Genomic DNA, 27,847 nt, shown 5'->3' on the forward strand with positions numbered 1-27,847 from the left:
AACACTTGGCCGTGATGTTCAAGAGCACAACTGAACATACATCTGAGGTGTACTTATCATTTACACATGCACAAACAGCTTTTAAATACAGAAAATGAATTTATTTTAAACCATTTTTGGGAAATTAGACCGCGCCAGTTCAATGCCATAAAGCTTACCTGAAATTGTCTGAACCGTAAACAACCATCCTCCACTGCAGAGCGAAGTGCCGAATCAAACGAGTCGAATCTTAATATTTATTCAATATTTAGAGATGTGACCAACACAGACTTAACTTCCTTTCAAGTCTCTCGTTTTGGTTTGGGAAACTACCGTATTTTACCCCCTTTTCCCACCTTGCTCCCGCATTAGTATTTTCCCGTAAAGATACCATATGAAGTCATTGTCATCACAATATTGTCTAATATCGTGCAGCCCGAATATAGATTGAACTCATCATCTTTTAAGATTAAAAAGCTATACCTGTTAAAAGGTTTGAATGCATCTGCTGTTAAATAAATCCACACTACCGCTTGAAATTCTCTTTATTCAAGTTTAAGAAAAACTTCTTGTCACAAAGCAATAAAACAGTAAAGCTTCATCTATTAGGTAGATAAAGCTGCTTCTGCACACGCTGTTGACTGAACGTCAAAGTGTGACCTATTTAGCTGTCAGACTTAAAAAACAACAACAACCGAATGTGAGTGAATTTATTCAACAATTACACTATTCATGAAAGCTTTCCCACTTTCAGTTGGCGTTTCAGGTCACCTATGTTTTGTCTAAGTTTTATATGTCTATGTTGACGTATCAGCTTCTCCATCATGTCGTTTCTTTACTTTCCCCGTCTGTCTGAAATTCTCCAGCAGGGGGCGACGTCCTTTTTGACTTTTTGTTCCATGGTACAGTTGGTTTGTTGTCCATAGTATACAAAGTAAACATATGCCTGCGGACAACTTCTGCTGTCGGCTGAAGGAAGCCAAAAAGAGTCTTCAATGCTCTCACGTCCTCCAAAGCATCATGGGCCTTGTAGTTTATCCCCAGCAGCTCCCTGACAAGGTTTTCCTGGCCAAAGCTCTGCAGGCCACGGTCCCTCAGCAGCTCCCGAGCCAGCGGAAGGGTGTCCACACAACCCGAAACTGAACCCTCGAACTGCGCTCTCAGGTCCAGCTCATCAAGAGCCCGAGCCAGCAGGGGGCAGTCGAAGTGTCGGATGTTGTGGCCGACGACGAGGGGTCGACCGAGCATTTGAAGGAAAGCGATGAAGGAGACCACGACCTCTCTGAGGGAGTTGGTGAAGACGAGGCGACGATCTAGGTAGAGTCTCTGTCCGCGGACCTTAAAGCCCGTGACTCTGGCTGCTCGTCGCTCAATGCGACAGCGGGGGACGACGTACAGGTTGAGCGAGTGGCCGGCGCTTACTGCAGCCAGTTGGATGATCTCGCAGTGTTGACCTGGACATTAGAAACAATGCAGAGATCAGGGCATGGCATCATTTGCTCTGGATTAGAAAGCTGTAATTCCATTAACCAGAAAATTGCAGCAATTAAAATTACGGAAATACGTAATGGAAAAATGGCAACATTGAAAAGAATGAAGTTGTTTTTTTTTTGCCCATGTCAAAACAATAATGTTATATCGAAAATTTTCGCATCACACGAGTCACATGATCAACAATCGGATGTTCATACTGGTGAAAATGACAAAAACAATGGCTAAAGCCCTGGTAGTAGGATGATGATGTGTTTTGTGTTCTTACTGTGACACAGTTCATACATGTTGTGTAGTTCAAACACAGACTACAGCACATACTTAGCGGCTCCCAAGTCTAAGGGGCTTATCTCAACAAGGTCATACTTCATAAAGTTATAAGACGCCAATTATCCCTGGGACTGAGAAACCTTTCACGGTTGAAGGCCGGAAGTGCTTTGGTCTTCTTGCCCTTTGGTGGCCCGTACACTACAAAAATAAATGGTCAGATAAGATAAATACAATTAAATTAATTAAGATTAGGCACCCTGCGACAGACTGGCGACCTGTCCAGGGTGACCCCGCCTCTCGCCCGTTAGCTGGAGAGGCACCAGCAACCCTCCCGACTTCACTAAGGGACAAGGGTGTAAAGAAAATGGATGGATGGATGGATGGATGGATGGATGGATGGATGGATGGATGGATGGATGGATGGATGGATGGATGGATGGATGGATAGATCAGGCACCCCCTTTGTTTTCTTTCCCTTACTTCCAACTAATTTCTGTTCATAACGCTTTGCTCTCGTCTTTTTCTTTGCTTTATTTGTCATTTCCTTAGCTTTGCTTCTTCAGGTTTGTGTTTTTCTGTTAAAATGTAGTTCAAGGGTTAAAACGCAAAACTCCAGAGATGTAAAAAGCTATTTAAAAGGAAGCTGAGCTTTTTAGGCCTCCAAGACGTGTTAGATAATTCAAGCTACAAGGGAGCTTGTCTTCATATTTTGTAAAACACTGCATATATATATACTTACTAAAAATAAAAACTTATTTTTTACACTGTCTTTTTAAAATATTATTTTAACTGTCTTTATTTGAGCAAAGCTAAATGTAGATAATTCATAAAGTTAAGTTCCTTTCTTGAGTGCACAAACTTGGCGAATAAAGCCGATTCTGACAGCAGTAAAGTTAAAAATCAGACATCTGCTTCAATGTTTGGCCAGATTTATTCTTCCTATCACGTCCAGATCCCACTTGAAAATGAGATCTCTATCTCAATGGCGTTTACCTGGTTAAATAAAGGAAATAAATAAAAACATCCAAAAGGAATTACCTTGCAGGCGACTGAAAGACTCACACAAATTCACAGCTAGTTTCATACTTCATAAAGCTATAAGCTGCCAATTATCCCGGAGAAGTGCCACTTTTTACTGAAATGTTCTCATCTGTTTGGTCATTTTGACCGATTAAAGAAGAACCAGGAAGTCTGAGCTTAGTCTCTATGTAGCACTTTATGTGACTCTACCGCTACGGGTTGTGTGCTAACAACTTAATCTTTACCATTTAATCCGTTATTATAATAAGTCATCGTACCCAAGCCTGTAGTCTCCAGGTCGAAGAAAACTAAAGGATGTTGCTTGAAGTTTTCATCTTCGTCAGTTTCTGGTTGCATCACGCGGCGACCAAAGTAGAGACATTCATTACTAAATATAAACTTAACCGCTGCTCCGAGATTTAGCTGCTGAAAAATGGTTGAATTAAAGTCTTACTGTATTCGGGAAAAGCAGTTCTAACAGCGTCAGGCTACATTTCCCCGTCCATGGTTTTTTTTTCTTTCTTTTAAATTTTGCACACGGAAACGGAAAGATTTTCAAAATAAAACCCTTGTTATTGAACTTCCGGCAGATTACAAATCAAAAGCTTTTTTTACGTTTGTCTATTGCAGTAAAATACTTTGTATTTTTATTTCAAAGAAGTAAAAATATGAATGAAAATAAGAATGATAAAAAAGTTAAAACATTTTCAGCATATATCAATGTCACATATCCTGTACATCATAAGTGAAAGGAAATGAATAAGAAAGCTTCAATAACCCGAACACAATTTAACCCATGCTTTGTCACTTATTTCAAGCAAAAATATGAATACAAAAATAATAATTTCGAAACTGTTTCAGGACATTTCATCCTGTGCAATATAAATGAACATAAAAAACCTATCTGTTTACATATATACATCACATTATTTGTCACTTTTTAGGTAAAATATGAAGACTAAAAAATTCTGTTTAAAACTAGCATCTTGTGTAATATAAATAAAAAAATAAATAAATCCTAGTTCCCTGCACATGCAGCTGTACGCCTTTAAACTCATTCTTTGGTGATTCAGTTTTATTGACTTCATGTAAAAAAACTGTTGGGAATTTATTATGCTGCTTTTGACCTACCTGATTTTCCTGTTATTAGAAAGAATAATTAGAATGATAATTACATCAACATATTGGCAAAAGTGGGTAGAGTACCTAAAAATTACAGTCAAGTAAGAGCAACCATACTTCAACATATTTGCACTCAAGTAAAATAAAAAAATAAGAAATACTGGAAGTAAGAGTAAAAATGTGTTTAGTAAATAATATTATATTAACTGAGCAACATCTGATTTAATACTTAAAAAATATGTCATCACACAGACCAAAATTTAAAGACACATACAAATAAAAAACTGCACATTATAAGAAAACATTTTTCCAAATATTTGTTTGAATATAAAACTGATCAAACTACAAACCCAATTCCAACGAATTTGGGAGATTGTGCAAAACAAGTTAAAACAGAATACAAAGATCTGCAAACACTTTTCAACCTCTATTCAATTGGATACACTACAAAGACAAGATATTTAATAGTCAAATGGTCCTATATTGCACTTCATAATAGTGATATTTGATACCACTGATTTTCTTTCCGATCCGATACCGAGTAAAAATGAAAGCTGGTATCAGCGATATCAATATTTTGAGCAAACAATTTGTCTGCTGTGGCGCAAAACGTGGGTATGCACTGTATGCAACACATAACGGCGCTGCTCTAGAGGGAGCACAAAAACTATGTGGGGAATTTTTTTTCTAGTTGATATTTTCTGTACTTAGCTGTTTGTGCAAGTTTGAAAAGCTGAGTGAAGCTGACACCCCATCCACGTTAAAAAAAAAAAAAAACAGCAAATAGTCTGAGTGGTTAGTGCTTGTGCCTTTAAAATTTTTGTTTGTGCAGCTTTGGTTTCTGATTCTGAGATATTAAAATTTATTTTTAGGTCATCCAGAGTTCAGCAGCCCCCTTCTTGCTCCAAAACAAACCAAAGTCGGCTACTTCGTTAGTGCTCCCTTTGTGCAGGTTTTGTGCCATTAAAACTGTCTTTTGTGCAGCTTTCGTTGTTGAGATATTAAACGCTATAATTTTAATTTCGTATGTTATTGTGTAAGTTAAATTCTGCAGCTTTTCAGCTGTTGTACAATGTGTACCTTCTTTTATTTTTAACTTCAATAAAGATTTAGAACAAGAAGAAATTTGCCTCATTTCAAGAAATGTTTTAAGATAGCGATTTTCTCACCAATATGGTTCTCTCCACAATAATTGAATCGGGTCATTAGAGGGCACGCAGCTGTGACGGTAATGTGTTTAATTTTTTGTGTCTGTTCAACTGTGCTTTGGTTTCGAAGGTCTGAACAATCATATTCATTCACATTGTTGACTTACTTTCTGCTGATAATGCTGCAAACGGGTAAAAAAAAGAAAAAGAAAAAAAATCCATAGCTAATATGCTAGCTGCTTGAGCAAATAAAGTAAAACCGGAAGTGCACGGCAGCGCCATTGGTTCAACAAAGTTCATCCATGTACTAATATTTAGTAAATATATTTTAAATGCAACGAGTTTCATTTCATCCAATTTCTGACATTAAATGTCAGAAATTGACATTTAATGTCAATTAAATGTCAATGTCAGGGTTTCATTTTTAAAAGCACATAAAATGTTTTTGCCAACTTTGCCATAGTTCTCACCAAAGACATAATATAAGGCTGGTTCTCACACAACGTCAACTAGGATTGGCTCCACCCACACTGTAGCGAGCCCTCCCTCCTCTGCTCTTTTTTCTTTCTTTCTTTTTATTTGAATGAGAGTAGTGGACTCGTCAACAGGGAGCTACAGACGGTGCGGCAGAAAAAAACCCGCCGAGGATTCTTTTCCCCTCCGTTGTTAATTTTTCTCCCCAAAACATTGCAGCCACTTTTGTTTAAAACAGGTGTCTGTCATAAATTCAGAGTCCCCCCCCCCTCGATTTCTCAGCTGGACTATACCGCGCAGTGTGCTATTGTTGCCACTAGACACTGTTTGCACAAATTGATAATCGTAAATCCTTCAATCACGGCACATTTTCTAAATGACGTGCCGTATTTATGTGTGAAATTAATGAAATGGATAATAGAGCAGACATTTTTAGCGGATCAGTCAAAAAAAGTAATATTACATTAATGCTGCTGATCATTTTAAAACATACAGTATTACCCATGTATTTTCTAACATTTGATATGACTGATAACCAAAAAATATCTATTTTAATCTGTAGACCCACTTCGTCATCTAGACGGAGGGTTAATTCTCTTCAGCACTATGAGAAGCTTAAAATGAAAATGACAATTACATAACAAAAAGAGGAATTTTAACTGACGTGTGTACACTTTTGAGATCTGCTGTATGGGTATAGTCTCTAACACACTTGTATTTAAAATCAAAAATCAAGTTTTGCTCAAGTCTTCTTTTAGAAGTACAATGCTGCCACCTAGACCAGGGGGTGTCAAACTCCAGTCCTGAAGGGCCGCTGTCCTGCAGTTTTTAGATGTGCCACAGGTACAAAACACCTGAATCAAATGGCTTAATTACCTCCTCAGTTCTCTAGAGCCTTGCTAATGACCTAATTATTCTATTCAGGTGTGGTGCAGCAGAGGCACTTCTAAAAGTTGCAGGACACCGGCCCTCGAGGACTGGAGTTTGACACCCCTGAGACGAAACAACTGGAAAATGAGCTAATCAAACAGACGGCGGCCACAGAAAACCTCAAATCCGAAATAATAGTTTTCATGTCAACATTTAATCAAAAAGAAAATCCCAAAATCCATGATACGTACAGTATGTAAGACCATGTATATGTATTTTTACACTATGGTGCATAAGAGATATACGAAGCATATAAAATATTTTCTTTTTCTTTTACAAGACAACCAGAAGACACATTTCTGTGTAAAATCCCTGTATGATTTCTATGATTTGGTGGAAATAAGAGGTTTTAGGAATGTACAGAAAGTTAAGTTTTAATGGTTCATACAAATAAACTAAGTCATACTTCTCACAGAAACAACAAAGTGCACAGCTACAGGACTAAATAAATTAAACAGGTCTCATTCTTTTCTATTCTCTGATTACAAAAAAAATTATTTAACCGTCATGTCATTTCATTGTGTATAAATATCTCCATTGATTTAGAGGTGCATGAGGACAAAAAAAAGAAACTACATTTAACCTCACTCAGAACGGTTTTGTTTCTGTTGATATAACAACAGAAACGGGGTACATTATTAGACTTTTTCCTTTAGTAAGGGTACTTTTCATCTACTTTAAAAGTACGTATAACGACCTTGGACATATCAGGTCTCCACACCTTATACAGCTCCTGCAGCATCTTGGCGTCCTCCTCTGCATTATGAGCATCATAGGTCTTTCCCAGAAACCTCCAGACTAAAGACACCTGTGAATAGCCCTTAATGCGCGGGAAGAGTCTCTTGCTAAGCAAGAAGGTGTCCAGGAAGCCCGACACCACCTGCTGGAACTGAGGGTACAGGTCATACTTCTTCATCACTCTGGTGAGCACGGGCGCATCAAAACGCATCACACTGTGGGCCGCCAGCAATACGGGGCGTTGGAAGGAGCGCAGAAAGTCGATGAAGGAGGTCAGAAGGTCATCGATTGGGACGGTTTCCACGGGAGACCCGCAGCGAAACAGACGGCCTGACTGTACTGTGAAGCCTGTGACCTGTTTGGCGCTATCGGTCATGTTTTGCTGAGGGACAGTGTATTTATTGAAGACTCTCTCCTCACAGACAGCGGCCAGTTGGATGATGTCACACTGTGAAGTATCTGAACGAAGACAAAAATAAAAGTAGGTTAAAGCAAACACTTGTACTCCTTGTTATCCCTAAATAAAATAGCAATGTTTTATCTTAGATGTGCTGGCCTGATGAGTCCACAGTGTACGGGGAAAACTTTATCATCTGAATACAAAAGAAAACACTGTTCATAGTTTTCATGGTAAAAAATAAAATAAAATAAATTCTACTTCACATTTCTGACTTGGTTATTCACATAGAAGCAATAAAATCATGGATTGTATGGATGACCAATCCTGTCAGAAATCAGAATACATAACTTCATAACAATTCAAACCAAGGATTTATTTAAAGTTAATGAATAAATCACACAAATTTCAATTTCAATATTTATATGTTCCTATTATGATTCTATGTTTTAATGTTTCTATTTTTTTGGTTATTTTGACAGATGTGAATTTATTAATGTATTATTTTCCCACTTTTTTCATTCCACTCCTCACAAATATATTTTTAAAGAAAAATATTTTCTTTTTAAATATATCTACAGATTGATGATATTTTTATCATTTTTTTACAGGCGTTTTCTTTCCTAATATAACTGTAAAGACGGGGTGGGAAAGATGGAGAACGATCTTTGGGGGCTTTTCTCCTATTGGCCAAGACCTAGACCATAGAAATAAGTACCCTTTATTATGCCTGCATGGTTTTGACAAGTACCCCTTAGCAACATGCTAACTTCTATCACGTTACTGGTATGAAATTTAGGATCGTTCTGGTATTTGTTGTAGATAGCAAAGTAAACTGGTATTATTTACTGTATCATGTTGACTATTTAATAGAATATTCCAGTTTGCTGGAGATCTAAGTTTGAGAATTCATGATAATGTGCTTCCCTTCAAAATAAAATGTTTCAGAAATGGGCTTTCAAGGGACATTGAAAGAAAAAAAACCCCTCATGTGCAGCAGGTATTTTCTGATGCACATCACATAATATTTGGTATGGACAAGAATAGTGTCTTGTACCCATCAAATAGTATCCCGCCAAAGTACTTTATGGTTCGCAACAGAAAGTTTTTTTTCCTTCTACGTCCCTTTAGGGACTCCGTAGTTCATCACCATTGTTTACATCCCTCCGGGTGCTAACAGTAACGGCAACGAAGCATCGAAGGAGCTGTATGACACCATTAGCTCACTGCTGATGAAACACCTGGAGGCCTTTTACGTGGTTTAACCACATGGAACTGACAGACACTCTGCCCAATTTTTACCAGCACGTCACCTTTCCCACACACAGAGACAACACTCTGGACAGTGTGTACACCAACATTCACAGTGCGTACAGAGCTCTTCCTCGCCCCCATCTTGGCCTCTCCAACCACATCTCCATCCTGCTCACGCCAGCATATTGTCCGCTGATGAAACGGATAAGGCCAACAAAGAAGACAGTCACTGTGTGGCCCAGAGATGCAGCTCCTGTGCTCCAGGACTGTTTTCAGTGCACAGACTGACTGGCAAGTCTTCAGAGAGGCAGCTACCTATGAGGGAGAGGTGGACCTGGAGGAATACATCTTCCTCTGTTCTTGGCTTCATCTCCAAGTGTGCTGATGATGTCACCACCACCAGGACAGTAACCTGTTACCCAAACCAGAAACCCTGGCTGAATGCTGAGTTGAGAGCTCTGCTGAAAGCTAGGGACGCTGCGTTCAGGACAGGCGATGCATCAGCACTCCAAGAAGCGAGGAAAGAACTGGCTGCAGGCATTGTGGGGGTCAAAGCCGCATACGCCTGGAATATTCAAGGTCACTTTACCACAAGCGATCCCCGGTGCATGTGGAAGGGTATCAAGTGCATCGCTAACTACAACATCAGGGGTGCACAATGTCAAAGGGCCCCCTCACTGCCAGATGCACTTAAGTCCTAACATCTCCCTCAGCACCAGACTAATACCACCACCTGGTGACAGGCGTCTCTGTGTAACCACAACAAATGTGAAGAAGGCCCTCCAGGAAATCAACCCTCGTAAGGCTGCAGGCCCTGACAACATCCCAGGCCAGGTACTGAGGGACTGTGTACATCAGCTGTCTGAGGTGTTGATGGACATCTTCAGCACCTCACTGTCAGTGTCATCTGTGCCCACCTGCTTAAAGACTGCCACTATTATCCCTGTCCCCAAGTGCTCCACAGTGACAGGCCTGAATGATTACTGACCTACAGCCTTAACATTGATAGTCATGAAGTGCTTTGAGAGGTTGGTCATGAACCACATCAAGGACTCCATCGACGTCACTGTGGACCCCCATCTTTACCCCTACAGGAAAAACTGCTCCACTGCTGATGTCATTTCATTGGTGATCCACATAGTCCTAACCCACCTAGAGACCAAGAACTCTTACATCTGTCTGCTCTTTCTGGATTTCTCCACAGCCTTCAAAACCATTATCCCACAGACCCTGGTGCAGAAGCTCTCCTCTCTTGGACTGAGTTCCACACTGGGCAACTGGATTCTGGAATTCCTGACCAACAGACCTCAGACTGTCAGGATCCACAACGTCTCCTCCTCCGTCACCCTCAGCTGGCTCGCCACAGGGCCCCCTCCTCTTCACTCTGCTGACATATAACTGCTCGGCAAGACACCCCAGCTGTCATATAGTGAAGTTTGCCGACAACACAGCAGTAGTGGGACGCATCACAAACAGGGATGAGTCCATATATAGAGAGGAGGTGGAAAACCTGGTGCCATGGTGCAGAGAAAATAAACTCTGCGTCAACGTGAAAAAGACCAAAGAGATGGTGGTGGATTTCAGAAGAGACAAGGATCCTCTTCAGCCCCTGTATATAGGAGGAGCAGCTGTGGAGGTGGTCTCCAGCTACTGGTACTGGGTGTGCATATATCCAGTGACCTCACCTGGAGTACCAACACCTCCTGTCTGGTAAGGAAGGCCCACCAGCATCTCTACTTGCTCAGGAAGCTGCAGAGAGCTGGACTTGGGAGCTCAGTCCTGAGGAGCTTCTGTCGCTATGTGATGGAGAGCGTTCTCTGCACCTGCATCACTGTGTGGCACAGCAGCTGCACTGCTGCTGAGAGGACGGCTCTGCAGAGGGTGGTCAAGGCTGCACAGAGGACTGTGGGGAGCACCCTTCCCTCCATCTTGGACTTCTACACAGCACGATGCAGGAGGAGGGCGCACCTCATCATAAAGGACTCCACCCATCCTGCACACAGACTGTTCCAGCCGCACCCCTCAGGCAGGAGGCTGAGGAACATCCAGAACAAAACCATCAGGCTGAGGAATAGTTTCTTCCCTTCAGCTGTCAAGACTCCTGAACTCGGGCTGCAACAAATACAGCTTCATCCCATAGATTATATAAACAGATACACATAACCATATAGATCACTTAAATTACTTTAACTGATTATATATATATATATATATATATATTCTTTTTGTGTAGTAAATTTCTTAATCCTTAATTCATTTGTTAAACTATTTATTTGGTGGGCAGTTCATTTACCAAGTTATTTATTCACCTGTATCTAATCATATTTATGGCCAGATTGGTCCTCCATATAAAATGTGGAACAACTACATATTCCATCAGTGACGGTGCGATTTCACACGCTATCAGTGAGTGATATCACACTCACTGATACTGTGTAAACAGCATTGAATTTTATTGCACTGTGGTTCTCAGGAGAAATGATGTGAAGATATAAAAAATAATTATTGATTCTGGACTCCATTTTTTAAATTTTATATATAGTTTCATTTTAACTCGAACAATAAGAAGCGCTAATCTCTGATGATTATGCCTGGGTGTCTGCCAAACCAAACTGAACACTCGTGGTTCCCGATGTGATCAGACAGGATGCCGTATAAGAGTTGTGGTCTGGTGTTGCACGACTGCTGTGCTGATTCAGGTCATGTGACGAGGACCGTGAGTGACGAAGGCAATGGGAAAGTGGCAAAGATGGACTCTGAGGAATGTCAAACAAATGCACCAAAACAAAGAGATGACCTTTTGCACTTCACTTTGATGCATATTTGACATTTTGTTGCCCTACGGTACTCCGGGTAGTGACAGAATCAGGGTGAGGGATAGTATTACACTAGATGAGAGATTTGTCTGCTGCTGAGAGTGGTCGTTGTGGTTTCCTCTGCGTTCCTTAATTAGCTGGGGAAAATTCTGGAAAGGTGACATCTAAAATTTCATGTCCTGCCAAAATGTCGGGATGGTTTTGACACACAGCGTCATCTTCCCCTGCCAGCACACACAAAAGCAAAATCTGCTTCTGGTTTCAGCCTTGGTGTTGCTTAAGGGCTAAATTTCTCTCTCAGTGTCTGTCATTATATCAAAAATAAAATATACACGTGAATCTGGTGACTCCAACTGAATTAGAGTGATTTACGACTAGTCCGTTTGAGGTGGAATATTCTAGATAATCAGACTTTTTAGGACGCCCTTTAAACTCTGTATGCAAAACTGGTCACTTTGTTTATGTTTAGCATATGTTGTTCACTTCCCAAAGTACTTGTGTATGTGCAGTGTGAGTCACCACTATGTGGCATAAGGGTGAGTCACTGTATGAGGACAAAGTCTCTCTATGCTGTATTGAACAGGATCTGTATAAAGGAGGTTTTGGTTTGTGAACTGTCTGTGAAGATTTGCCTGGTCGCCATATGAGTCCCAGGTTCACGGGACTCAAAGAACAAGCGATTATTCTTTGTCTAATGTGGATTATTTTCTCATTACTCAACCTTTATGTGCCAAACTGAGAGGTTAAGTGGCATCTTTGATGATGTTCAGGTTGCTCTTTGTAGAGTCATGTTGTCACTCCACCCTGCTCTGACTAATAAACCAAACTTAATTTCTACATTCCAGTCCGAGTGGGAGGGAAACAGAAACGTAGATGTTCCCTGATCTTCACCTTATCAGAGATTCCACCTGACTTGCACGGCTCATGCTGGACTCGTAAAGCGATCGGCATTTTTATACAACCTCGCTGGAACACAATAAAGAGGCCTCGGCCTCAGAATTCACTAAGCAACAAAAACACTAATGGTAAAAGCATATTTATACTCAATATACAGGAGATAAAAAAACAACAACATATAAAATATTGTGTTTTTATTCCCATTTATACCAACAAGGAAATAACTTTGTATCAATATACTTCAATTTAGTTAAATTCACATAAATCTAGTGTATGTATCACATAAGCACATCGTATTACTGCATAATACATTTTTCTTCAAAAAATAGTTTTACTATAATTTTCTTATTCACACCAAACCAAAAGCAAAAAAGCATATAATTTAATGGTGATCAAAAAATAAATAACATATATTAATTTGTACTGAAAAACTGATTTGTGATGTGTTATAGGTATTTAAAACTATTACCTAATCCAGTGGCCTCCAGGTCAATGAAAACGATGATTTTGTCAGCCATCTAGAATAAAATTAGTTAAAGCGTCATTTAAAGAAACAGCTGCATTAAAAACAGGTTGAAAAAAAAGTGAAATCGGTGAACTTTATCAGCTGAATCTCCAGTAATGAGAACATGAGGAAATAAAACTCACCTTCCAGGTATGTCTGGTTCTTCGTCAGCTGAGCAGTGGGAGTTGTGAAGCCGGCCGGAGCGAGGAGCTTCATTTATAGTAGCTCATTTGGAAACAAACCTGAGCTCCACTTTCATTTTAGTTCAAAGAGAAACACATCAAGTCTGCATCGTTTCTTCCTCCCCGCCTTCGTCATGAAAAAGTCCGTCAGCCACCAATTCTGACTCGGTTCCACGGGTCTGCTTACCTGTCATAACAGGTCGTAGATGCGGAACAGCAAAACACAGCTGACTTTGTGTGAAACGGGAAGTTTCGATGCTCTTCGCTCACTTTCATTTCGGCTGCCGCCACGAGCGAGTCCGGAAAATTAGTTGTTGTTTGAAGCACACGCGACGCAGATTCGGTAGATTAAACAACAAAAGCTATAATGAAAAAATATTAAACTATAAATAAATTATATGTTTCTATATTGGAGGTCGTATTATTTTTTGGTTAATATTATTGTAATTATTAAGCTGTTAGCTACTTTATATTGCTAACAAGTTCTAGTTAGTTGAATTTAGGAGTTCAGCTGAAGGTTTTTGGTTTAATGTTATTTCCATGTGGCGTCCGGCAGAGGGCGCCAAAGCTGACATGTTTAAATGGGTTGTATTGTGAGCAGCACATCTTAGCTGCGTCAGAGAAAATATTTACTTTGACACTTTGTAGCGTTAAAGAGATCTAATTGCTTGTCTTCTATTTTTGAAGAAAGACTTTTCTCGTTGATTTCAAACAACTTGTTTTAATTTTTTCAATATTGGAGAACAAACCGGATGGCTTAAATTATAATATTTAATGTAGTTCAGTAAGTACATTCAAAAGTACGGATTTTTAAAATACTTTTATTGAATCCTGGCAAGTTTGTCTTATGAATGATTTATTTTTTTAAAGAAAAAAAAACAAACAGAAACAGACAGAACCAGGTGTGGCTTGTTGGCAAAAAAATAATGTTTTGCCATGTTTAACAATCATGGTTACACCATCGTATGTGACGCTCCTTGTCATAATTACACTGAACGTTTCAAAGAAGAAGATGTTCTCTGAGCAGGTCTGGACCTGCTCAGAGAAGAAGTTATAAACCAGATCCCTGGTCCGCTCACCTGAAGAGAACTGCCAAAGCAATAGGCCAACACTGCTAAGTAGAAGTTGAAAAATGAGAGCTTCTGGCTGGATTGGAATTACATATTCTTCCCAAATAGTGATGGTGAAATCCAGAGCAGTATTGATGTCAATGACTGGTGGTGGAATATCGCAGACATCACCACCAGAGGGGCCAGTCCTGAAGCCCTAACTGAGCACTCAGAGTGGCAGTCAAGGCCAAAGTTTCTATAACTTTCTGATGATGAATAACTTCGTAACTTTATTAAAGAACAACAACAATAAAATCAACAAAACGTGTTCAAATTAATGACCCAACAGAAATAATAATCTCAGTATTTATTGTTTCAACAAGGTGTTGCGAAATTCTGTGCGTTTCGGTTCCATTACCAAAATAGCAGAGCAGGAGTTTAAAATTAACTAATCAACCACTGCTGTGTTCAGGGAGCTTATTAATAATCGCAAAAGAAATATCAAGCCTGCAAACCTAATATCGTAACGGACTGAATGCTGTTTTTAAAGTTGGCATGTGGAGCGCAGGAGGTTACCATGGCAACGGGTGTGCGTGACAAAGAGAGGAGTAAGGGTGTGAACGCACCTATAAAGGTGCGAGTGGTTTAGAGTCAATCACCTGTTCAGGTTATTTTACCTTTGTCTTGGTTCATCACAGCCGCTGTAGTTTCTGAACGTCCAATAAACGACAAACTTGGACTAATTACCTCGTTCTTTGTGAGTAAGTAATTTACAACAAACATCAAACACGGTAAATATGTTTAATTAAGTATTTAACAAACAAATGGCTTCTACCGCGATAATTATGTGAAATTAAATTAATCGTCTAATAAAAAAATAGCTTGGTGCTGTCGGGCTCAGAGTCTGAGAAGTTTTTCCTTTATCAAAAAAATTTTTTGGCCTCTTATTTAGTGGAAACATTGATAGTGATGAGACTTTCTCCAAAAATAATAACCTTTTTCAACCTTTATAGCTCCACTGTTGAAAATGAGAAGCTAACATTCACAAATAACAGTGAAATAAAATCCAGTCCAACATCTGGTTTTAGGTGATTCCTCTGGAACCTGTTGGAGGAAAAATATCCCAACTTCAGAAGATGAGCTTTAACTTAACGGAGCTCTGTGGTTCCTCCTATCAGTATGAGAGTCAGGGTGAGGAGGCGCCAAGTTAGGAAGAGAAGTGGAAGTTGCAGGATCTTCAGAACAAACAGGTCATGATGCTAGGCTACTGATGATCCCTCTGTCTGGACACAGGATCAATATAGCCAGTTTAAAAGCTAAAATGAATGGTTATATGCCAGACATGGAAAACTGGGATGACTCCATGCCATGATGTTCAGAATTTAGTTCTCATGGCATCTCATGGTGTCAACATTGCAACAAGTGGGTTGAGGGAAATACAGCTTTATTTTGTAGCAATTCAAGAGCTACCCAGCTTTTATCGCTTTGCAAAAAAATTAATCAGCACAGAAACTCCAAAGCACACAAAGAAGCTATTTATATATGGACTCTATTTTTTTTTCAGCCAACGAGTTCTAGCTTCAGAGAGATTCAGCAGCTGAGATTGAGTCCAAAATCCGATGCGAGATTCATCCGTGCTGCAGTGAATCCGTCAATCTTTATAGATATCTCCCTCTTCTTCCTCACATCGTGTCTTTAGTAAACTTTCAAAACAAAAACGGAAGATTTGGGATTTATCTTAGTGAAAGAATTACATATAAATAATAGTCTTTACCACCTGTGTAAACTTTGCTGGGGAATGTTATAACACATAATATATTTTTTAGAATATGTGTTATATTGTTTCATTTCTAATATAGGCTCTTGTGATGCTAATCTAATTTAAGTTAGAGAATAATTTATTTTTTTTTTAGATTTACGGAATCTCAGTTAGAGATAGCGGGGCTGAATCCGTATTACACCAAGCACTGTAGCTAATATTAGCTGGTATCTCGTCGGTGGACATAAATACAGTAAGGTAATATTCTAATCACAATATATACACAATAATATTTCCATCTTACTTGTGAAATGTTGTTTGTGGAGCCCTCACATCAATAGTCAGAACAACAATATCCCTCAGTGCTGAGGCATCTTCTGCTGTTTTGATTGAGCAAAGTAGGAGGGTATACCGCTCCAAGATGGCCGCCGTATTTCCTGCGCCGGAGCAGCCAATGCGGGATCTACTCATATATTAATCTATGGTGGTATCACCCATGGAGGGATTTCTTTATTTAAATAGGTTCATTTTTCAGAGGGATACAAAGTGAGGATATCGTGATTTTAGTAATTACATGTTTATAAGAGGCTCAGTGCCTCCAAATCCATGGCCATGGTCTTGAGCCGGAAAAGGGTAGAGTGCCTTCTCCAGGTCAGGGGGGTCGTCCTGCCTCAAGTGGAGGAGTTTAAGTATCTGGGGATCTTCTTCACGAATGAGGGAAGAAGGGAGCGGGAGATCGACAGGCGGATTGGGGCAGCGTCTGCCGTGAAGCGGGCGTTGTACCGGTCCGTCGTGGTGAAGAGAGAGTTGAGCCAAAAAGCGAAGCTCTCGATTTACCGGTCGATCTACGTTCCCACCCTCATCTATGGTCATGAGCTTTGGGTCATGACCGAAAGAACGAGATCACGGGTACAAACGGCAGAAATGGGTTTCCTCCGCAGGGTGGCTGGGCTCTCCCTTAGAGATAGGGTGAGAAGCTCGGGCTTCTGGGAGGGACTCAGAGTGGAGCCGCTGCTCCGCCACGTCGAGAGGAGCCAGTTGAGGTGGCTCGGGCATCTGGTCAGGATACCTCCTGGACGCCTCCCTAGTGAGGTGTTCCGGGCACGTCCCACCGGGAGGAGGCCTCGGGGAAGACCCAGGACACGCTGGAGGGACTATGTCTCTCGGCTGGCCTGGGAACGCCTTGGGATTCCTCCGGAGGAGCTGGAAGAAGTGGCTGGGGAGAGGGAAGTCTGGGCCTCCCTTCTGAAGCTGCTGCCCCCGTGACCCGACCCCGGATAAGCGGAAGAAAATGGATGGATGGATGTTTATAAGAGCAATTTTCTGTTGTCCTTCCATGGAAGCGTGCAGCTTTCAAACGGAAATAAAACACTTTTTAATATAAGTTGCTGCTTAACATGATTAACACAGAACTGCCAAAACTTACAAAAATACCAGACAAAGTGAATCACAGCAACGTCATCAGCCGGTGTAATGCTGAACTGACATGGTGAAGCTAGTAGCAGCTTCAGAACGGAGCTGCGCCAAAAGCTAACAGAAGCTAACAAACACTGAATAGAAGAAGAGCTGCCATTTATACCGTTGCAGCCAAGCATGATTTAATGTTACACAATACAGTTTTACCAAGTTGCTCAAAGTCTAAACTGGCAATGCTGTGCATTTAAGGTGTAAAGTTTACCTTCGACCAAACGCCCCCCAAAGGAATCCCAGCGCCCCCTTTTTGTAAAAATTTCCGCCAGCGCCCCCTGCCGTACTCTGAATGACCCCCGGGGGGCGGTACCGCCCACGTTGAGAACCGCTAATATAGACTATTAAATGCACTCTCCGGACATTTTTAATTTTGGGTGGAAAAAATAAATGTATTGTTCAATCAGATTTTTCACCTACATAACGTGTTATGCCTGTGTCATCTGCTGTACCTGTGCTACTGGTCAAACAAAAAAGAACAGTGAAATCTGAAGTGTGGTCCTGCTCCTTCAAGTGTAGACAACGCACAGCCACTGAAACACTCAATAGAATATTTTTATTTTCCTTTACAAGTCAAGCAGAAGACACATTTTCTGTACATACTTAAAATCCCTATGTGGTTTCTATGATTTGGTGTAAATAAGAGGTTTTTAGGAATGTATAGAAAATTTAGTTTTAATGGTTTGACAATTAAATTGAGCCATACTTCTCACAGAAACAAAGTGCACAGCTACAGGACTAAATAAAATAAGTGGATCTAAAAGGTTTTCCAATTATCTGATTACTAGAAATATAACCACCATCTTACTTCATTATGTATAAATATTTCCATTGATTTAGAGGTGCATGATGACAAAAAAAAGAAACCACATTTATCCTCACTCAGAACTTTGTTTCTGTGGATACATCGGTTCGTTTTCAGGGTACATTATTAGACTTTTTCCTTTAGTAAAAATACTCTTAATTTACTTCAGAAGTACTTGCTAAAACCGCAAACTGGTCAGGTCTCCACACCTTATACAGCTCCTGCAGCATCTTGGCGTCCTCCTCTGCATTATGAGCATCGTAGGACTTTTGTAGAAAGATCTTGACTAAAGACACCTGTGAATAGCCCTTAATGCGCGGGAAGAGTCTCTTGCTAAGCAATAAGGTGTCCAGGAAGCCCGACACCACCTGCTGGAACTGAGGGTACAGGTCATACTTCTTCATCACTCTGGTGAGCACAGGCATATCAAAACGCTTCGCATTGTGGGCCGCCAGCAATACGGGGCGTTGGAAGGAGCGCAGGAAGTCGATGAAGGAGGTCAGAAGGTCATCGATTGGGACGGTTTCCACGGGAGACACGTAGAGGACCAGGTGACCAGATTGCACTGTGAAGCCTGTGACCTCTGTGGCGCCCTCATCAATGTTTTGCTGAGGGACAGTGTATTTATTGAAGACTCTCTCCTCACAGACAGCGGCCAGTTGGATGATGTCACACTGTGAAGTATCTGAACGAAGACAAAAATAAAAGTAGGTCAAAATTCTCTAATGACGACAGCAAAAATGTTCCATTTTATAGAACGCTCCAGCCCCTTTTAATGACATACAAATATGGGACAGAAACATGGATGATATCTTTAAATAGACTGGACATTTACAGGTGAATAGATTTACTGTAGAAAAGTTACAAAGAACAAAGCTGGTTCGTAATCCAGTCCTGATGAGTCAAACTGAAAGTGTCATGGAGTCACTGAACAGCATCATGACATTAACACCGACATGTAAAATAATACTGAAGAAATAAATATATAAAATAAAACGTAAATAAGTGATAAGTCTCTTATGACTTACGGTCTGTAAATTTTCTTCTTAGTATTAGATGTGGTCTCAACAAACCCATAGCACTTCAACAGTTTTATCTCATCTCTTACCTGAAAACAGGGTCTGTTTGTTCTTGCCATACAGTCCCTGTATTTATTATTGCTCGAAAAGTCTTAACGTACCAGTTTTTTCCTCTGTATTTCCTTCAGTTCCTTATTATTCTAGCATTTTATCCTTTGTGTATTTCCATTTAGTTTCCTTTGATTAGTGTTATCCTTTCTTGGTTTATTGTTATTTTCCTCTTTATTTTTTCCTTTTATTAGCTTGCTCCTGTTTTTACTGACATCACCATCTTCACTCATCATGCGTTTCACCTGAATCAGGAAATATATATTTGAATAAGTTGGTTTGAGAACTTTGTAAAGTTGCCGCTCCACCCTGCTCTGACTAATAAACCAAACTTAATTTCTCCATTCCTCTTTTTGGTAGAGACCGAGGTCCGAGTGGGAGTGAAACAGGAACCAAGATGTTCCCTGATCTTCACCTCACTGGAGCACAATAAAGAGGCCTAAGCTTCTTCCCACCTGAGCTAAGAGGAAGTCTTTATACTTTGTCTTCAAATAAACAAATATGAAGGAATGCACCGTAATAAATCAGTTAGCAAAGAAACGTTTTAAAATGACATCTTGAAACCCGCTAAAATGATTCGTAGTGCCGTAATATGGAATTGCAGAACCAGTGTGAAAACCCAACAAATATCAGTTAGTAACACTCTACAAAGACCAGACCTGAATTTTTTTTTCTAAATAATAAATTAAAAACGGCCACTAAATTTGTAGCGTTCATTCAGATATTTTGCTTTAATCTATGAAGCAAAAATAATAAAAATATTTCTGCTCAACATATTACAGATTAAAAAAACAGCATATGAAAAGATGTATCCATAAATGTAACTTTGTCTGTTTTTATTTTAACTTATACTGTACCTGTTAGCATTTGTGCCAGTTAAACTGTTTAGTTTAATAAGCAAAAATCCAGTGTATAGTTCGAGTTCAACTGCTTACTAATATTATTTACAACTACTCTATTCAACTACTAGTACTAATCTATTCCACTTGCAGTTCAGAAGCTGAATTAGACATCATTAGAAACATAATAACAGTTTAACAAAAGCAGAAATTGTCTACTGTTTAAAATAAGCACATCATCATATTATACATTTTTCTTTAAAAATTAGTTTTGATGTTTTTTTTATTCACACCAAACAAAAGAAACACAAAAACAGAAACAATTTAAAAATAATAATAAAATAAAGCAATTTATGAAAACATATATGAATTAGTACTAAAGATTCTGCTTTATGATGGGTGTTGTGTATAAACCGGGTGTGTGGGTTAGATTACCTAATCCAGTGGTCTCCAGGTCAAAGAAAATGATGATTTTGTCAACCATCTGGAATAAAATCAATCAAAGCTTCATTTAAAGAAACAGCTACGCTGAACAAAAATATAAACACCGCATGCCAAATATTGCTGCCATCTGGAGTTAACAACTGTAAATGAGCGTTTGCTGACATTTTATTGTACAAAAGTAATATTTCTCTTGATTTGTGTATAATTTTGAATCCAACTTGCTGTCAGTCAGCATTATTCAGTGAGTTGTTTCTTTACTCAGTGCAGGGTGGAGCATGTCCAGTGACATCAGACAAAATGAGCAACAACCGGACAATCCTTAAACTGGACAATAAAAGGCCCCAAAATGTCAAATTTTGTCACAAGTCATAAAACCTCAGATGTCACAAGTTATGCGGGCATGTTGGATGCATCTTTAATGATGTTCAGGTTACTCTTTGTAGAGACTACATTTGTAGCCGTGCACCTACTGCTCTATGTCCATCATCGGACCACGAGCCGTTTAAGACTTAATTTCCAACAGACTGGCACTTCTGCAAATCGACCTCATCCTCGTCTGCAACGAGGTCGTCACATCCGGCTCGTCCATCTGCGGGATCGGCCTCAGCTGATGACCAATAGCCACAGACCCCTATCATGTTCAAAGGACTGTAAGTCAGCTACAAATGGCCAAGCCACGATGTTATCACTGCCGATATGAAGATCAGTAATTACTGAATATACATTTTTGTTTCTCTATATATTGCCCAAACGTTCAAAAAACACTTACATTTGACATGGGGCGTTTATATTTTTGTTCGGTGTGCATTAAAAACAGGTTGAAAAAAAGTGAAATCGGTTAACTTTATCAGCTGAATCTCCAGTAATGAGAACATGAGGAAATAAAACTCACCTTCAAGGTATGTCTGGTTCTTCGTCAGCTGAGCAGTGGGAGTTGTGAAGCCGGCCGGAGCGAGGAGCTTCATTTATAGTAGCTCATTAGGAAACAAATCAGTTTCACTTTCATTTTAATTGAAGAGAAACACATTAAGTCTGCATCGTTTCTTCCTCCCCGCCTTCGTCATGCAAAAGTCCATTAATCAGTCACCAATTCTGACTCGGTCCCACCGGTCTGTTGCAAGAGGTCGTAGATGCGGAACAACAAAACACGGCTGACTGTGAAACGGGAAGTTTCGAGGCTCTTCGCGGTCCGTGTTTGGAGCGCACGCGGCACGCGACATGCAGCTCGACGCAAATTCAGTAGATTAAACAACAAACTATAATAATGAAATAAAAATAAATAAATAAATAAACTGTTTCTATATGAGCTCACACTTTAAAGTTTCATATCGGATGGTATTTAACGTGATTTTTTTTTTTGGTCATTTTTTTAGGTAATTTGTACGAATTATTAAGCTTCAACAACACTCGGTTAGCTACTTTATATTGCTAACAAGTTCTAGTTAGTTGAATTTAAGAGTTCAGCTGAAGGTTTTTGGTTTAATGTTATTTCCATGTCTCGTCCAGCAGAGGGCGCCAAAGCTGCCATGTTTAAATGGGTTGTATTGTGAGCAGCACATCTTAGCTGCGTCAGAGAAAATATTTACTTTGACACTTTGTGGCGTTAGAAGAGATCTAATTGCTTTCTTTGTTGTTTAATAAAAAAATTATGCGTTAATTGCAAACAACATATTCATTTATTTTTCTAAATATTAAATCAAATTAGTAGAATGATTTTATTTAGTAAGTACATTCACAAATATGTATTTTTATTCTTTTTTTAATTGGACCCTGACAGGTTTGTCCTTCAGATGATATTTCTTCTAAAAACTGAACTGAATTAAAAGAAAAATATTACATACAACTACACAGTGCCAAGAGTGTGGCATTTAATGTGATCTGAAATACAACAAAAACCTGGAGGATGTGCTGGAGAGGCTAACAGTTTCAAAAATGTTGCTTCCTGGTTAATCTACACGCTCAAATTAATACATCTCAGTCTGATAAGGACACCATAAATAACTCAAAGTGTGTATGATTAGATGCGCTTTCAGATAGAGGTCAATGAATAAGTGAGGATCAAGCTGGAAGACGCTGACGTTTGAATCAACGCTAAATAATGGAGGCTTTTTTAACTGCAGTGTCTGCGCTAACAATAGACTCCATTAGAAGCAAGTACAGGCTAATGCAACCGGCTGGGCCAAGAAATCACACCACTTACTTATGGTTGGCTGCAATTCTTTAGCATTTTTTTTAATAAGCAGATGAAATTTTCCCCCATAGTTTTTTTCCTTACAACAATAAAGATGTTAAATCATAAAAAAAAAAGAAAACACAAATTGCACCTTATACATACTTAACTATGTCCACTTTTTTTTTTGCAACACTTCTTTTTTTTCACCGTTTTCCCTGCGCAAAAAAACAAAACAAAACAAACAAAAAGACAGAACCATGTGCGGCCTGTTGGGGAGGAAAAAAAGAAAAATGTTGCCATGATTAATATTCGGTAATGAAAGGATAATATATCCTATTTATAACAGATTCTTTTCCAACTAATGTACATCGCAATGCCATGATCATAAATAGTACATACACTGTGTATAAAAGAGGAACAAAACAACGACTGAAAGCGAGGCATGCCTTCCAGTGACAGTTACATTCACTTTTTCCTTTTTTAAATCTTTTTTTTTTTTTAGGTTTTTTTTTTTTTTTTTCCCAGAATGTCATATGGAAACACACCACAAATATTACTGTGAAGATAACTGACAGAGGAGCGGTTTTGTTCTTTCAGCTGCTCACTTCTAGAAGCAGATTCACTTTTTCTTTTAATCCTTACAGGTTTACAGTTAATGTATTTTATAACATTATTATTTTTAAAAGAAACAATTACAGTGCCTTGCTAAAGTACTCGCACCCCTTCCAGCGGTTTCAGATTTTGCCTGCATCACGACCACGAAGCCGGATGGATTTTATTTTCGGTTCCACAAATCGAACACAAAATGAGACATAAAATCTTGTGCAGCCCAATCTTCGCTCGGATAAAACACTGCAGTTTGGTGGCCGTACGGCAACAGAAAACGCTCGAGGGGCGCGAAGGCTTTCGCAACGTACCGCATACCACCAAGACCGGTCAGCTGACTGAGGGAGTTAGCGAGATGACGTCGTGGTACGGACAGAGGAGGCCAGGAAGAGCACGCGCGCACGTGGAGCGGGTGGGGTTAGTCGCTACTTGTTTTGGTTAGCAGGTTTGGTGAGCAGATTAAATGCTACGTTTCACAGCGAGAACCCGGAGAAAAGAGTTAGAGAAGAGCTACGGTCATGACGGGAAAGAGCGGAGTAGTTTGAGTGGCTCAGAGGAGATAATGGACGGTTAAAGTGTGTCGGTAAGCGCGAGGCGATAGACGCTCCTCCCCCCTCGGTTAGTGTGACATCCTAGTGTATAAAATGAGGGGTAGGAGAGGCTACATATGCACACGAGGGAAGAAGATGTGTTCGATAGAAAGAGAGAGAGAGAGAGATAATGGCTTTCGTCATAACAAACCAATATTAACAAAACATGACATATTTGATATCAATAAACACCTATGATACAGCAATATCGTACAGTTAAAAAACAAGAAAAAAATATTCAAGTCCTGATGCAGTAACACTGATGTTTCCAAATTAAATCTGTGCTGAAAACAAAAAGGCAAGTACAAAAACACACACACTTGCTGCCGGCCGGCTAATAGACGCTCTATATATTGACATTCAGAACATTCGTCTTCCCAAACTGGCTCCTGGCCGGAACGCGAGCAGAATCAGAACGGAAACGAAACAGGAACCTGAATTTCTGACACTTCACTTTACGAGGAAAAATAAAATAAAAGGACACAGATCAGGAATAACCGGGAGCAGCACTGGACTCTCTCTCTCTATGTACATTTACGTCCTCTGTAACATAATAATAATAATAATAATAATAATAATAATAATAATAATAATACAGTTTTGACAGTCTGTTCTACGGGATGTAAGGACAGGAGTGGAGGAAAAGCGTGCAGCCTGTTGGCTGGTGTGTCTTGTGTAAACGCGATGAAAAGCACACTTAGCTTGGCGCTGGTTCCACCAGTTCAGTCAGTATGGCTACATTTCTTCTCGGTGGCTCTACCCACCTGCCCACATGCTGAAAAATAAAGATGGGGCGTTGTAAGATTTGGCTTTGCAGGAATTTTTTTTAAAGTAACACCCCCAACCCCCAGCAGTATCTTTTCTTCCCCCTCTCATTGTTCCTTTAAGCGACCCCTGGTAGACCTGCAGGGGCCATAAAGTACTGAGATGTCCTAACTTCACATTGGTCCGCACAGATCATCAAGTCCGCTTCTCTAGACCGTTTGCTGCAGTTGTCGCTCCCCCAATTCGCTCAGCTTTGACTGGGTCAGAAGGTGACGGGGTTGGGCAAAGAGGAGGGCCTCCGCACTAACCTGCAACCTTCCTATAATTCCCTTCAGAAACCGGCAGCAGCTAGTCTTCGTCACCCACCTCGTCATCACACCATAAACTCGTTATTGCTGTATAGAACCAGCTGCTGTGGGCCCGGGCCGAAGTCCGACTCCCTCTGATGGCTTCCGGAGGAGTCGCGCGGCGAGCTGCGGCTCAGCCTGAGCCTGAGGCGAGTCTTTCCGGTCCTTTGGCCGTCCTCCGGTTCCGCCAGCGGGGCCCCCAGGCCACAGGAGGTAAGCAGGGGCCCGGAGGAGGACGAACGGAAGCGGTAGTGGGGGGACGGGGAACCGGAGGCTATGGAGGAGAGGGAGGAAGAGGGCTGGTAGGAGGAGGAGACGGTAGAGGTGGAGTCGACCGAGTCCTGAGAGTCTGGCTGACGACGCAGAGTCCGTCTGGTCTTCGCCTCGGACTTCCTCGATCGATACGTCCCGCGTTCTGACGAGGACAGGAATTGATAAAAGAAGCACAGACCTGGACCGAGCAATGACGTATGTCCATTAATAACGTACATCCATTGCTCATGTTTTATTGTCTTGTCTTTAACCTTCAATCTACCACAGCATGTAGATGTAATTCCTGCCTGGATTTTTGTTGTCCCATGTTAAGAGAGGGACGTACCTGGGGGTTTGGGAGGCAGAGGAAAAGGTGGAGTTTGTACAGTAATGACATTTTATACTGAATGTGATGAACAGGAAGGAACCCAGAAAGGAACCTTGTGGGACACCAGTGATGAGTAAAACTGACATTTTGTTAAAAGGAGCCAGAGAGATGAGACCTAAACCAGACGGTGACGCCAACAGAAGATGATCTGACCAGTAGAATATCAATCAATGATTGAATGTGACTCCAGTGTAAAAAGCGCTTTTAGTGGCCAAAATGACTGAAAAAAGCTCTCTAGAGGTTCAGTCCATTTACCATTTATGGTTCTTTCCCTGGATATGTGTTCTCTTCAGAGTTCAGCTCTGAGTCTCCATCTCCACTCATGTTTCTGTAGTCTGAATCAAAACCGTATGGTGCCCTATGAACTAAAGAAAAATATTTTGCTAATGCAAATTACAGCACATCAATAGGTAGTACTATACTTAAGTAGTTATGAACTGATGATGGTAGGTTTAATACGTCCCTTTGAGTATTATTTATATTTAGAGAAATCCCAAAATATTATTGTAACTCACCTGCTATAAGCCAATAACTCTTATAGAAAATTCAAAGACATCAAAACATGCATTCATTGCAAAAACGTTTAATTAATATATATGCCCCAAGAAACTGCGCCTTGGGTTATTGCCACCAGTTTCTAAAGTCTATCAGTATATAACACATGAACTCACGCACCAGAGGGGTCGGATGTGGCTCCTTCCGTCTCCATGGTGATGTTTTCAGAGCTGTCCGCTGTGCCGATGGAGGCCTCTGATTCAGGCGTTTCGTCGTCGGACGCGCGCGGTTCCAACACCAGCATCTCGTACGTCAGCTCCTCCCTGGCGGCACAAAAACGCAGCAAACAGTTGGTGTCATGGTTCCTCGCTCTGGAGTCTTACTCAGGCTTCATTTGGCATGTCGGCGTACTTCTCTTTCTGCAGACTCTCGATCTGCTCTGTGAGGATCCGCTCCTCCTGCTGCATGGCCTGCTGCTGCTGCTCGTTGATCCCCGTTTCTCCTGCTGCCTCCTCTCCTCCTCCTCCGGCTCCTCCCGCTCCGTCCCCTTCTGCTTTAGGGCTCAGAGGAGGCGAGGGGATGTGGGAGCCGCTTTGCCGAATACGAACTTTGTTCTGTTAAAATTTAGACGACACACACAAAAAAGAAAACACAGTGGCGTAAACGTTTAGCCTGACCAACGTTTACCACCTCTTTGTTGAAAGAGGCAGTAATAAAGCAGAGGAGACGGTTTGGGTTGCTCTAAGCTCAGCTTACAGTTTTTGACCATGTGGTGACAATACAGACACACTGACCACACTTAACACCATCACTGCTAAAATCTAGGAGCGCTGCTGCGGCACACACACAAGCACTTCATCATAAACACACACGCGCCTATGAATTACCTTAGATGTAGCTGTGCTAGGCTGCATGTTAGCACGTTGTGTGGCGGAAACAGAAAGCAGAGCGATCAGTGGAGCTAACCCAGTCAGACTGATGCTCCTTCTGAGCGTAAGCAGCAAACACACACAGCTACATGGCAACGCAACAAGTTGGCTGGTTCCTAAAGCGCTGCCGTGTTCCCCAGCTACAACATTCGGCAGCCATAAGGCTGTTTCAGGAAATGAATGCTAATGCTAAAACACAGCTAATATATTTGAACCTGTCAAGTCTGAGCTCAGTTTGACAATTCTTCCAAAAACTAGGTTAGGTCCAAAAGTTACTTAACGGTTAACAAAAGTTTCAAACGTTTACAGTATTTAGTTTGTAGCTGCTAATGCTAGCTACTTGCCCTCAACAATTAACCCCAACCCTGGTAAAGATGTATAGCGGCAAAATAACATCAGATGTTACTGCGTTAGCTTAGTCTCACACTTAAATTTAAATGCAAAAGGAGAGAACGGAGCAGGATGTGGGTGAGAATCTTGGGCTCACCAAGACTCTTACTTTCTACACTTCTTCCAAAGTGTCAAAATCGGCTCTCATTGACATAAATGAAGAAATTGGGTCATTTTGTCCCAGGCCTGGCTCATGCTG

The 27,847-nt window shown here is 40.6% G+C and overlaps 4 protein-coding genes across 25 annotated transcripts in view; all 4 read right to left on the reverse strand.

Annotated features, from left to right (window-relative positions):
• Positions 1-506: 506 nt before the first annotated feature.
• LOC145551926 (protein PML-like) lies at positions 507-3,315 on the reverse strand. Its single transcript, XM_081607771.1, has 2 exons — positions 3,039-3,315; positions 507-1,433 (listed from the first exon to the last, which is right to left on the reverse strand). The coding sequence occupies exons 1-2, from the start codon at positions 3,115-3,117 to the stop codon at positions 802-804; spliced, it is 711 nt and encodes a 236-aa protein (XP_081463897.1). The 5' UTR covers positions 3,118-3,315; the 3' UTR covers positions 507-801.
• A 3,254-nt stretch (positions 3,316-6,569) lies between these two features.
• Positions 6,570-13,656, reverse strand: LOC103465970 (DNA polymerase III subunit epsilon-like). Of its 2 annotated transcripts, XM_081607782.1 has the most exons (4): positions 13,185-13,656; positions 13,006-13,054; positions 10,509-10,857; positions 6,570-7,631 (listed from the first exon to the last, which is right to left on the reverse strand). In XM_081607782.1, exons 3-4 carry the CDS (start codon positions 10,552-10,554, stop codon positions 7,087-7,089), a joined length of 591 nt encoding a protein of 196 aa, XP_081463908.1. In that variant the 5' UTR covers positions 10,555-10,857; positions 13,006-13,054; positions 13,185-13,656; the 3' UTR covers positions 6,570-7,086. The 2 variants fall into 2 exon arrangements, with proteins under 2 accessions (XP_081463908.1, XP_081463907.1); XM_081607781.1 differs by lacking the exon at positions 10,509-10,857 and having other exon boundaries at positions 13,185-13,629.
• A 4,376-nt stretch (positions 13,657-18,032) lies between these two features.
• LOC108166343 (DNA polymerase III PolC-type-like) lies at positions 18,033-22,761 on the reverse strand. 2 transcript variants are annotated; one of them, XM_017305116.2, is made up of 3 exons: positions 21,606-22,761; positions 20,705-20,753; positions 18,033-18,988 (listed from the first exon to the last, which is right to left on the reverse strand). In XM_017305116.2, exons 2-3 carry the CDS (start codon positions 20,751-20,753, stop codon positions 18,459-18,461), a joined length of 579 nt encoding a protein of 192 aa, XP_017160605.1. In that variant the 5' UTR covers positions 21,606-22,761; the 3' UTR covers positions 18,033-18,458. The 2 variants fall into 2 exon arrangements, with proteins under 2 accessions (XP_017160605.1, XP_081463906.1); XM_081607780.1 differs by lacking the exon at positions 20,705-20,753.
• A 152-nt stretch (positions 22,762-22,913) lies between these two features.
• The window catches only part of LOC103465968 (unconventional myosin-IXAb-like), a 143,819-nt gene continuing 138,885 nt past the window's right edge, over positions 22,914-27,847 (reverse strand). For 13 of the 20 annotated variants that reach the window (XM_081607776.1, XM_008411207.3, XM_017305261.2 and 10 more), the window contains 4 exons: positions 27,217-27,237; positions 26,741-26,943; positions 26,510-26,652; positions 22,914-25,609 (listed from right to left, as the gene is read on the reverse strand). In XM_081607776.1, the coding sequence (XP_081463902.1) occupies positions 25,221-25,609; positions 26,510-26,652; positions 26,741-26,943; positions 27,217-27,237 (756 nt within the window). In that variant the 3' untranslated portion in view covers positions 22,914-25,220. The remainder of the gene's footprint in view (positions 25,610-26,509; positions 26,653-26,740; positions 26,944-27,216; positions 27,238-27,847) is intronic. The other 7 variants (XM_017305266.2, XM_017305267.2, XM_081607778.1 and 4 more) reach the window with 1 other exon arrangement.

Source organism: Poecilia reticulata, chromosome 6 (assembly GCF_904066995.2).
Source record: "Poecilia reticulata chromosome 6, P_reticulata-male-v2, whole genome shotgun sequence".
Classification (NCBI taxonomy): Eukaryota; Metazoa; Chordata; class Actinopteri; order Cyprinodontiformes; family Poeciliidae; genus Poecilia; species Poecilia reticulata.